This window comes from Mustela nigripes, chromosome 8 (assembly GCF_022355385.1).
Source record: "Mustela nigripes isolate SB6536 chromosome 8, MUSNIG.SB6536, whole genome shotgun sequence".
Lineage (NCBI taxonomy): Eukaryota > Metazoa > Chordata > Mammalia > Carnivora > Mustelidae > Mustela > Mustela nigripes.
The window spans coordinates 45,898,505-45,911,657 of NC_081564.1; the positions used below are offsets into that span (position 1 = coordinate 45,898,505).

General features: G+C 41.7%; 1 protein-coding gene across 5 annotated transcripts in view; it reads right to left on the reverse strand.

The window, feature by feature from the left end:
• Nucleotides 1–453: 453 nt before the first annotated feature.
• Nucleotides 454–13,153, reverse strand: part of ZNF521 (zinc finger protein 521) — a 277,394-nt gene continuing 264,694 nt past the window's right edge. For all 5 annotated transcript variants that reach the window (XM_059409385.1, XM_059409386.1, XM_059409382.1 and 2 more), the window contains one exon: nt 454–1,266. In XM_059409385.1, coding sequence (XP_059265368.1) covers nt 1,237–1,266 — 30 coding nt within the window. In that variant the 3' untranslated portion in view covers nt 454–1,236. The remainder of the gene's footprint in view (nt 1,267–13,153) is intronic.

Genomic DNA, 13,153 nt, shown 5'->3' on the forward strand with positions numbered 1-13,153 from the left:
AGCACCAACAGCCGCCCCCGGCTCCCTGCTCTGTGCTTTGTCTTCTCAATGAACAAAGCTGCTTCTTAAGTACACATAAGCCAAACTGCCTTTCAAATTGCAGCCATCTACTTGGAGTTCAGATTTGCACAGCATGACATGAATTGGGCTGCAAATTATGCAGAAAACAGCCATCACATCCATCTGTGATGTCAGAATCCACCAGTACAATGTGACCTGGTAGTATCTGGGAGAGGAGACGTATATTGGGTCTGATTCTTTCCCTATGCAGTATGATGAATATCCTCCCGGCTGCATTTGGCCCAGAGTGAAAAGGTTAAATATGATTGAGGTTATGCCTGTGATATGCACAAGAACAGATTTCACTTCCAAGGGTGCAGGCGATTAGGTTTTTTTTTTTTTTTTTTTAATGGTAGAGTAACTAGAAAAAGAAAACACACAAATACACTCATACCTAATGGTAAACTGAATTTATTTCCTCTTGGAAAACAATTCCAGTAATCTCCAGGTTCAGACCGCAGAGTAAACATTAATAACAGTAACATACAGGTTAGTTCAACTGATTCAAGAATTTGGCTGTGTGAAATCATTAAGGAAAACCTTGAACACTCAAAGCTTCAAATGTATCCAGGAAAAAAAAAATCTTTGACAGTCTACATAACAACTATTGCATATATAGTGATGCTACCTGTCACATTGCAAGGCTTACAAATATATATACGGGCCTTATCCAGCTGTGGGGTTCTGTTCGGCGAGAACATCTCTTCGTGGTGTGCGAGAATCTTCAGCAATAAAAAATAGTCTTGGATTTAACCGTTGATATACCAAAAGAGAAATTCTAGGCTTAAGTGGAAATAAAAGGAAGTCCAAACAGAGTCTTATTTGAAACGGCTGTTTTAATCTGTCTTCCTCGAAAATACTTTCTCTTAAGCCATTTTGCTCACATTTTTTTTTTTTTTAAGCTTGCCTGAATAGGGCCCAAGTCCACTCGTCTTTATAAGACCATCTTAGTATCAGACGACATAATACATGTGCAACACTTTATATACAAGGAGTCTATCTGGTGCTCAAAAGTTCAAACACATGAACATCCAACAGTTTTGATAATACAAGTTTTATGGTACAATACAATGTTTCTGAATATTATACATTAACAATGAACGTTTCGTGCAAAGAGTAAAACATGTTCCCTTTTTGTGCCACAAAAGTCATTCTCCTTGAGAGACCGTATTTGCACTAACTGCTGTGTTGGGTCATCGTATGGTTCTGTAATAAAAAAGAAAGAGGGGGAAAAAAAAAAACTTAAGTGATCTTATTGTCATCAGACAGAGGATCTATACATGCTGGTTCACTGATAAAAATGTGACTGTGTTTCTGCACCCCACCCCTAAGGGGGTGTTCGTGGGGACCCCCAGTGAGTACCGGGGGGAGAGGTAGGGCCAGGGGCCTATAGGAGGTGAGATGACTGGCCTGTACCTTTCCTTTTTTCTTGGCCTCTGCCAGCCTTCCACTGTCTCTTCTTATCAAAGTAAGACCCATTTTTCAAAGACCACAGTAGCACGATTTTAACAGTTTTCTTTATCTGTGTGTTATTTCCCTTACAAAAGCTTTTGGTCTCACCACTCTTAGATAGGAACATCTTGACTGCAGAGGCTCTATCTGTTGCTGAATGCGGTCTTTACAGGCCAATAACCCAGAGGGGGCAAGATGCTTCTCCCGCTCCTATTCTGGGGTGGGCTTGGGGCTGGCACTCCAAGGCTCAAGAACACATCAGAGCGGCTGCAAAGACCCCCAAGCCCAGCGGAAGCCGCCTTTGTGGTACTTGGGTTGTCTTCTTTCCAACCACATAGCACGTTCCCTCTCTGAGTGGACACCCCACTTCTCAACGGTGAGAGGACAACTGTATACACAGACCTGCAGCCTACAATGAGGGATGGCCCCACACCCCGGGCATGCTGCTGATGGCCTGATTTGCCCCTTCCCTCCTCTGCATTTCCCCTGAGCCAGGATCTCCCACCTGTCAGCTTATACACAGTCCCCTGCCCCATCCTTTCTGCTCAGAACCTGGAGGTCTAGCTCAGAATATAATCACTTCCATGTTCATCCCATTGAAAACCGAGTTCTCCCTCCTCTGATTTCCTCCTGATTTATACTAAGAGTACACATCTTAGGTCTTCTGGTTATTTGCAGGCCTAGCTCTTTCCTTATGTCAGAAATTCTGGTGTCCATTCATTTATTCATTGCTTCATTAAACATCTGTTGAACACGTGTATCACGACCTGGCATGGCCCTCAGCAACGCCCTCATCATAGAGACCCGGCCAATAGAGTAACTGCTAGGCAAGGGCGATTGAAGAGCCTCCCAAATGTGCACAGTTTGAAGAAGAAAGTCACATGACCACAAAATGACAAGGTAATATGGCAGGATCAGATCTCAAATGAACATAGAAATGCCATGACTACTCCTAACTCTGCCTAGACTTTGGAGAAGGTGCTGCAATGGAGGTAATACATGACATCTAAGTTGAGGCTGGAAACATGAGAACGTATTGGGCACTCCAAGCCAACACATTCACACGAGCAAAGGCAATGACGCAAGAATACACAAGGTATGTTCTTGGACCTGCAACTCCTTTAGGTTGGATGGAGTCTCCTAGGGTATCCTGAACCAAGAGTACGGATGAGAAAGGAAGACAGAAGGTAGTTCAGGGTCAGATTATGAAGATCCTTTTGTACCTTTTTTACCTTGCTACGGAGTTCAGATTTTGTCATGGAGCTGAACGGCAGCCATGAAGTTTTTTAAGTGGCGTTTTTAAGCCTTAAAGGTCTTTGTTATCTCTTCATCGCCCACAACTAGCAAACTTCGTGGTCTGTGCACACCTGCTGAATAACCAGACGCCTGCCCAGTCAGGGCTGAGAGCGCCAGTGAGGGAGATGGGAGATCTGTGACGAGAACCCAGGCTTTCCATTCTCTATTTCAAACTTAGCCCATTTTTGAAGCCTGGCAACAAATAATGACGAGGAACATTATGTCACTCTCTCTTATTGAAAACAAATCTATTTTTATTAATTTAGTGATTCAGCTCGATCTTTTTTCCTTCTTAGGAGCCCTAGCCTAACAGTGCATATGGAATAGTTTTTATGCCAGTCCTCTTTTTCTTTGTTACGATTTCTAAATTTGAAAATTATTTTTCACCAACAGGTAGACAGAAAGGGTAATCAAAATACTGATGAGACTACTTCCTTAAAAATAAACCCAAAGGTGATGGGAGAGTTTATGAACAATACAAATCTCATTTGCTCAAAATATCATATCTAAGCTTTCTTATACCCTTTGTTATCTCAAACGGTCAAGTCTGATCAGGTTTTTTTTTTAAAGATTTTATTTATTTATCAGAGAGAGGGGGGCGGGGAGAGAGCGAGCACAGGCAGACAGAATGGCAGGCAGAGGCATAGGGAGAAGCAGGCTCCCCGCCAAGCAAGGAGCCCGATGTGGGATTCGATCCCAGGACGCTGGGATCATGACCTGAGCTGAAGGCAGCTGCTTAACCAACTGAGCCACCCAGGCGTCCCTGATCAGGTTTTTCATTGGTGACAAAAAGTTGCCTAAATGATAGGACACTGATGGGTGGTGGGAGATTTCTTTTTTTCTTTCTTTCTTTCTTTTTTTTTTTTTTTACCCATAATCAAAGCTTAAAAAAATCGATTTCATAACATTAGTTTTAAATGTGTAAGTGCTTACAATGGACATTCTGCATTCAATAGGATTCTAGAGGTTAATAAAGGAAGATATATCGCAGTGTCTCCAGTGTTTTTTTTGTGTGTGTCTCTACTGAGATACTGCAAAACAAGAATCTAACACAAATCAGCTGTAATAGTGGGCAACAGTTGTGTCTCAGACATTTTCATCCTAAACCAGAGCCATACAAGCCTCTTCAGAGGTGCAGGGAAATGAACGAATACATATGAGTCACTTATTGCAATGGACCAAAGTTGTTACTGTAAAGGAGTTATGTTTTGCATATTAAGAGAGAAGAAGATAAATCATTCGAGAGAAGGACAAGATTATGGCTTGTGAAATTCAAGCTCACACAAAAATAAAGAGGCCTAATATAAATGAGGTCTAAATGGGAAATCTGGTGTGAAACATGGTCAAGGCAGGAAGTTCTCTTGCTGTGGAGATGCCTGCATAGAACTGAGATCAATTATTGCCATTTTTTCCACCCACCCCAGTTTTTTTTTTTTTTTTTGGCTCCAGTTCAAATCAAAGGAGGGCTGAGTAAGTCCAGGTGACCCCAGCCAGTCTTGGTGTCCACCCCTGGTAGTGACTGTCAAGATGGGAAAAGGGCATCCAGCTAGGTGGTCTCAGGTAATGGGCATATGTGCCTTGAAAACAAAAGAAAACCAGTCCTCAAAGGCTTTCCTCACCCCATTTGGGGGATCCCTGGGCTATGTCTGTTCCCCTCCCCCAGGTTTTATTATGAGTCCCTGAAAAGAGAAACGGCCCAATTTCATTTTCTGAAGGAAGAAGGAATGGGTGTCTCGACAGCACAGGTTGGGTTGGCTTTCGGGGGTTGGAGAGAGCCGACTGAGAGAGATTCTAGACTTCACAGAGGATCCTCTGGTAAGAGAAACCGGAAGTTGCGTCACGGGAGCCCTCTGTGGTTTTTTGTTTGTTTGTTTGTTTTTTTAAACTCCTAGACATGATTTCTTCAGAACCAGAGAAAAAGGAGCAAGAGGGAAAGACGAAGAGGAGAGGAGAGACGCGCAGAGCACAAAGCGAGGGTAGGCCACGAGCATGGTTCCCGCTTGTTCGGGCTCTTTCCCTGACAGGAGCCGGTCCCCTCGTCACCGCAGGACAGACGCGGACGCCCAGCGCGGGGAAGAGGCCGCCGGGCCGGCAGCGGGCAGCCTTCTCGGCCTGAGCGTTCCGGCGCTTCACGTCCAGGGGAAACCCCGACACCAGTACAGAGCAGGGGGTCCTCTCGCCACTCTCACACGGCGATTCACAGTCCCCAACGCACTTGAAGGCAGTGCCAGCTTCTGAGGAAAAAGATCTGTTCCAGGGGAGGGAAAGTGTTTTACATAATCGAGGAGAACATCCGCGCGAGTCCACGGGGGCGTGTGAGGGGGCGACGACAGAAAAGGAAGTGGGAAGAGAAGAAAACTTCTGAAATCCCACAGAGAGCCATATTCTACTCTGCAAAAAGCCATCTCTTGGAGACCCCATGTCTAAGTAACTGAAAATTGCAAACCATTAATCCCAGTTATGAGCAGTTGTTTTACACGAGGGGGGCCTATGCTAAAAAAAAAAAAAAAAAAAAAAAAAGAGAGAGAGAGAGAGAAAAGGAAAAAAGAACGAAACACAAAAAACACACACACAAAAACCCAAATCCACAGCACACCTTAAAGCTTAAAAGGAGATCCATCTACGTAGGATACCTTAATAGCCAGGTTTCAAAAAACAAAAAACAAAAAACAACAACAACAAAAAAACGAAAGAACAAAACAAAACAAAATAAAACACCAAACAAACAAACAAACAAACAAACAAAAAAACAACAAAAAAACCCCCCAAAAACCACAAACACCCCACAACACTCTCCTTACTGAAAAGGGCTCCATTGGGGAGGAGTGTGTTCTTTTTCTTTTTTTTTTTTCCCCTATAAATGTGAAATTAAACTTAGAAAGCTAAAAAACAGACAAGGACTTTCAAAATTCCCTTCTAGCACTATGTATTTCTTTTAAAATACGACATGCCTTTCATTTTACAAGACTGGAATTCTCATTTTGGGCTTGGCACTCTAACAAATGATTAATTCAGCCTCCTTCTTTCTGAGAGCTGACCACATTTACTGGTCAAACGGTTTAATCCTATTTAAAATGCAATCCAAGCAAAATATTTTTGAACAAAAATAAAACCCCCGCAATCTCCCGAAACTGCTCACCTTGGCCAAGTTATCCCGTTTTTCCTGTGATCTTGATGTGAATTGGAATATTTGCACCAATAACAATGATGGAGTGAACCTTTGGAGGAAAGCCAGGGGGAATCTACCTTCCCAGGGAGGAAAAATGAAGTCCCCGCCCCCAAAAGTTGTGCCCACAGATCGCCCTCGTTTGTCCAATATTTTGGCAGAGACCACGTCTCGCCTGTGCTTTGTAACTCTCTGTTGGCATCAGCAAAATGTTAAGTAGCAATGGTAATAAAAATAAAAACTGCATTTGAATGGAAGTTTTGTGTGATCTGTTGATTCAAAGATGTTAATCATTTTTACCATGACTTGTCTATTTATAGAGCCCTTTGTCTCGAACAAATTCTGACAAGCTTTTAAAACTAAGAAAAAGAGCCAGCATGCTATTTTAAAAAGGAATGAAAAGAAGAAAAAAAAATAACAAGCTTTCCACTAATTCACCACGCCATTAGAATCCCGAATTTAAACTGCAGTTGTATTCAATTTAAATGAGATGTTTTCCAACCAGATGAAATAGTAGGGCAATTGTGGCTCTGTAACAATGCAAGGCGGGAAGAAATAAAAGAAATATAAAGATTAAATGTGGCTGTTTCTTTCAACAGATGGTGACAGCGCCTGGCAGCATGTTGTTTTTTCTTTAGTTGAAGAAAGCAAACATCCGTAATCAATCATCACTGATTAACTAATTATATTACCCTTCCTTTTATCACGAGGGTTGGACCTTTATCTGTAAACACTATGGATAATCTGTAGGCTTGGATTTTTCCAGAGGCATATGCCAGTACACACAGAGTCCGGCAGTTACAAGCTGCACGCAGAATCCCACTATTACCGTCCACCTTTAAGCCCTTACCGCTTTATTTTTTATTTTATTTTATTTTTTTTTTAAACAAAAGCAATTGGTTTCCAACAGGCTGGATAATAAGTCTTTTGACCTGCATTCTTCTTTGACCCATTAAGGTCACCCCTGAGCTCGGGCATCTAGCTGACTTAGGAAATGCCTCCAAGTCCTACATTTCATCTCCTGCCCACTCAAAATAAAGCTTTCTTTAAATGTGTCTGTACGGGTCCCTGAAGGCCAAAGAGGCATCCCTGTAGTGGGCAATGGAGGGACAGAAGCTTCTGCCTTTATTAATGAATGCAGACCATTATGAGTCTGGCTGGCTCCTTCCCTGTTCCCAGAAGCATATACTGTACGTGACTTAAAATGCTAGAATATTGACACAAAGCGAGCCGGGCACCCCTAAGGAAAATTACTCCTTGGATATAATGTAGGCTCGTAACAGCTATTAGAGTACAAAATAAAACCCTCCGGGATCAAACTGACATATACCGCATTCCACCTAGTCCTCAAACATTAGAAGAATTTCTTTGTGAAGGCATTCTCAAGGACAGCATTAAACTGACTTTTGTAGCAATCTGCAACAGCTTTTTGGCTCAGAGCTTTTAGTACTAAATCTCTGGTTTGAATCAATACAAGTACTATATCTTCTACATTAATCAATACATTTGGTTCAATACATGTTCTATTAAATTATACTTTCTAATCAAGATTTTTACATTTCCACCCTCTCTCTTTTTCACCCCCAACTTCTTTTGCTAGTGAGACAGTTTTAAAAGTGTACATAGCTAATGATGACAGGATACGGGGTTATTTCCCCCACACTCTAGAGAAATACTATGGCGAGGGGCGGCCTTTAGGCCCCTTAATAAGGTTAACGGGATGTGAATGTAATAAATGAACATTTGCAAAGTCCCCACAACTACAAAAGTACTCTGAGTCTTAAATTAATTAAATGTGAATTCCTATAGCTCTCAAAGCACCATCAGTAATGTTCTAAAAATGGCACTGAAGACCCAAATTGTCCAAAAGTACCAATCAGATACCATTTTGCCACCCAAAGTTTCCCTGTCCACAGTCCATACACTTCTTAGCTGGAGAACTTCGGGGGACTTGTGTTTTTGTGGACCTTATCTGGTGACCAGCAGGAACATGTATGTGGGCATGTGCATTTTTGTAAGACCTATTTCAATGAATATTCTTTAAAAGATAGAAATGTAATAGTTCCCAAAGTGCTTTGGGACTCTAAAAAACATATTCATGGCCATTTTCATAGCCAGAGAAGTTGACTCTTCGGTAGAATTTTACTTTGGTAGAATTTACTAAAATAGGGTTCTATTCTTTTGTTTTGACATAATCAGTGGCATTTCAGAAACTGTCATAATATGCTTTTGCCTCTCCCTCTAATGCCATGAATGTTGCATTTATCATGTTTGCACTGACAGAACTTCCCTTTTTATTTTTTTCATATGGTAATACTATCGCCATGAACTTACAGAGACTCTGATGCTTTTTCTTCTGACATTTAATACTTCACATGGGCTTGGCCTGACGTCTCAAAGCATTTTCCAGACAACACCAAGATGAATTAAAGCAAAAGGTGAAACTGTCATCAAAAGTGACCAGAAAAATACAAGATACTAATGATAGGAAAGGACCATTAGGTTATCTCATTTGTCCCCTTGCTGGAACAGAGTTGTTTTATAAAGTTTATACTCTAGGCTAATTTTCAATGGTTCTGGCAATGAAATTTCCATCACATTTCCCATAGGAAACAATTTCACATCTCAGTAAACTTCAGAGAGGAACATTTCTATTATTGTTGTTGTTCTTTAGACATTCACACAAAATAGGCCTAGCAAAGGATGGTCTGAGATAACCTTGAAATACATGGACATTGGCATGTTCATGACTTTATGTTCAGAAGTCTTAAACATATATTTGCAGCATTAAGTTCTATCTCATCCAAAGTAACCCAAAAGACAATCCAGTAAACCATTTCTTAGTCATTATACACACTGTGTCACTTGGTTGCTTCGTTCTAGAGAGAAGCCTACAAATTAAATAGATTCTAGAAGGCCAGTGGGACTTGCCTTTCAACAGCCAACCCTGCCACTATTGACATATTGGGCTGGACAATTCTTTGCTGAGGGTGGAGGTATCCCCTGCCCTGTTGGATATTCAGCAGCATCTCTGGCCTCTATCAAAAACGGGCCAGCTGTGGCAACCACTAATGTCTCTAGACATTGCCACATATTCCTTAGTGGGGGAAAAAAAATCTCCCCCAATGAGGACCACTGCTTTACAGTGTTTTGGAAAACCCATCGAACCTGTTGTGCCATTCTTATGTATGCTTAGTCTTTAGTCCAAGAGGTATCTTCTCCACCAAATTTAAAAAGCAAGCAAACAAAATGGATAGCAAAAGGGACATATATGCTGCATTGAACTATATCATATGGCATCTAAAAATATAGTCAATGGGTGAATCTTAAAAAAAAAAAAAAAAGGCGGGGGGGGTCACCTGGGTGGCTCAGTCATTAAGCATCTATGTCTGGCTCAGGTCATGATCCCAGCATCCTGGGATCCAGCCCTGCATCAGGCTCCCTGCTCAGCAGGAAGCCCGCTTCTCCCTCTCCCGCTCCCTCTGCTGGTGTTCCCTCTCGCTGTATCTCTCTGTGTCAAATAAATAAATAAGTAAATAAAGTCTTTAAAAAATAAAAATAAAATAAAATAAAATATAGTCAATGGATGAGAATGGGTGATTGCAGAGAAATCGGGGAAAGGATATATAATGTCCTTTTAGATATATAATAAATGGTAGTGCATGTATGAACAATTGAATGTCTCCAGAAAACGTCGACTCTTTCACAACTGACCACCCATGTACCATCAGTGAATAAAGGCAGTCCATTTTCACGGCAATTAATCAATGTCCTGGTTTAGGAATATTTGCAATCTAACAAGGGATAAATACTGAACTCTGGAAATTAATTTTTAAGGTGTGGCTAGTTGAACTATCTATTTTGAACAAACTGCACAGACATCATCCTTAATTTGCTGGTTTAGATTTAATAGCAGGAGTCGATTCTACCTGTAAGTAATGAATGTATCAGAGAACCAAAGACATGTTTTCAGAGCTGGGAGGGTCCTAGCAGCATCTGTTCCATTATCTCATTTTATAGATGAGGAAATTAAGACCCAGAGAATGTAAGCCAACTTTCAAGGTCTTATATGTCCTCCAGTGGCTCCACTGGCTTTGGGCATGAAGCAATTGAGTGACAGTGGTTGACGTGTTCTAATCCCTGGGTCGGACCAGCAGCAGAGATGGTGGATACTGACCAACATGGGTGGACAGGGTGTTATGGACCATAAAGAAAGTACACTTTGGACCTCTTATGAGAGAGGAGTCATACTTGCCTGGTGCTAGAGTTGAGGAGGAGGAGGAATGAGGGGCTGCAGAGGGAGAGTAAGCATGAATCAGGCTGAGAATCCATAGGCATAGACTGTCTGGGACAGGAAGTCATCTGTGCGGCTGGAGACCATTCAGGCCGGCCGGGCAGGGAGTGGGGTCCCACTTGAAGAAGACCCTATCTTCATTACAGGTATTCTTTCTGACAACCGCAAACCAAGAGGGCAGAGCCTATGGTGGTTACCAATGTTGCAAGAATACTCATTTAATTCACTTAGTCTTGGTCTAATACATCTCCAGAAGCCTAAGCAAAGACTGATTTTAAAAATAATGCCATGTCCAAATTGCTAATGTAGAACAATTTCTAGAATTTTGACAATTAAACATCAAAGACAAATAAAACAAGCCACTCAGGTCCACCAGTTTCAAAGGGACTCTACTGCTGATGGGTCAAATGTGGGAAATATTAGCATGGCCATAATTCCATTTTTTGAGAGCTTTAAAAATGATAGTAAAATTTCAGTTGCTAGCTGACCCTTATCTGTTTCGTATACCAGCCAGGCTTAAACATTTCCCATTTTGGAACTGACAATAGTACGCAATACTTACTAAGTTAAGAAAAAAAAAAAAAAAGTCCCAAATTGGAAGTACAGGCTAAAATATAGCACAATGGCCACTGGGAAATATATTAAAAATCTAAGGTCTATTTTTAAAAGGAAACCATGAACTATTTGCTTACATGCAAGGAGCCGAAAGAAAATTTAAATTGAACTATACAAAGCCAGCAAAAGTGAATGAAAGACTGGAGCCAAAAGATGCTGTTCAGATTGTAGAAGTGCAGGATCCCAACGTATTATGGGACAGAAGGCTTTGATAGGCAATACAGTCTAATAAGATATTCAGGGATTAAGTCAGTGCTTCACGGACAGATGTGTCCATGTGCCAGTTGTTGCTAAGCTTTAATTTTTCCCCCTGCAATGTTTAATTTATCACACTGGCGCTTTCTAAACTAGAACATCTGTAAACAAGGTTAAGAATGACCTCCTTCCAATTTTACATCCGCGAACAGTGCCCCTTCTTCGTGCTCTAATTTTAGATACCTTAAAGATAAATAAATCTGTGGAAGGAAGAAAAAAAGGCTTGTCTGACACTGTAATGTGTTCATCTTGGGCGAATACAAATTTCCTCTCTGCCTGGCTCTTGAGGCACACAACTGACTCTTGCCGCTCAAGCCAGAGTCAGGCATCCCCTTCGCAGTCAAACGCAATTAAACAAACTTCTGCTAAATATTTAACAGCCTCGTGTAGTAATTAGCAGCAAATAATGGGAGCTTAAATTGATAATTGCTCAGAAATGTCCTCTTGCCAACATTACAAGTTTCCCGCTCCTCCCTTTTCTCTTAGATTTTGAATCCCGAAAGGTTTTATTTTTAAAGGACTCAGTTACTGAGATTACCCATGGTGACATTACTTGGCCCACGATCTTGCAGTCAAGTTGGGCTGTTTTGCTGTCAGCTGCAATATTCCACCCGCATTACTTATTTTACTTCTGTGTTTGAAATCCAGCGCAATTTAAAGTTATGTACCTGAAAGCTGCTGGAATGGGGCATTGATTTAAAAACTGACTGGCAGGCTTAGGATTTAAACTCTGGTCCACTAGATTCAAAAGGTCATCTGATTAGAATGAGAGAGGCACAAGGCTTGTAATTTATATTCAAAGGGTAACCTTTGTAGGGAGAAGGAGGGAGCAAGGACTCTTTCTGCTTTTTCCACTCCATATGGACAAGGATTCCCTTCAACCAAATTCCAATAATTATGAAAAATAGTTTATTGAACTAAGAAAAAGCACAAGAGATGCCTCTTCCTTGTAGTGTATCACTTCCTTTATTAAAAACACCGCCACACTCTCTAGGAGGTAACCTCGTATTAAGAGTAAGTCAAAGATGTTATAAATCATTAAAACTAACAGAAAAAAAGTCTTTCCCCGTCATAAGCAACCAAATGTTAGTCTACCAGGGCATTTGCTTCCGTGGATATGAATAAAAAGGATAAAACTGTGAAATGACGATGATTGACAGGCATCATTTACGTAATTAAACTGTGTAAGGACACGTCTGTGCGCGCATGCGTGCACATGTGCACATCCATGCCCGAGCTGGACGTTGGCACAAGTTTGTGCTGTGCAGAGGGGGTAAAGTTACATACGTGTGCGCGTTTTGCAGGTCAAATTCCTGCCGTTGGCCTGTGATCTTTTGGTTCCTCATTGCCCCAAATTGCCCTTGTTTTAAGTTCTAAACGAAGTCCTTTTAACGAGCAAATATTTCACAAACCCAAGTCTATTCGGGTGTCTCTCACTTAAAAAGAAAAATACACAATTCTGGTTTGGAGAAAGGAGGAGTAATTTCATACCCAAGGTGGGTGCTTGTTTTCTTGCTTGCTTCTTCCTTTCCTCTTTCCCCTGCATTTTTTTGTGTACTATAGAAAGGATCCAGTCCCCTCCCTTTAATCATCCCCCACCCCCCTACTCCCCGCAATCACCCCTGGTGGTTAGCCAGTTCACAGAGGCACCTAGAGAGGAGACCAGGAATGCTGCAGGCACCTCTTATCCTACACTGAACCTTGTCAGGGCTTTGGGGGGTAGATCTGTGTTTTCTCTTGTCCCTCATCCACTCTTACCTCAGGATCTCACAATGGCAGTGCTGCCCCTCTCTTTCCACCCAGCCAAGAAGAGCCTCTTTTTCATTCAGAAACTCCCACGTTAAACTCCCGTTCTCCTCCCACTTCCCGGGCACCTTCTCTGACACTGCTTTCCAGGTCTCGGTGGGACAGTTCCCTCACCTCTCGTGGTCCACAGAGCTCCTAGAAAGACAGCCCCGCACAAAGATGTGCTGTAACTATGGTGAGAGTAATCTATAACCCTCACATCCTTATAT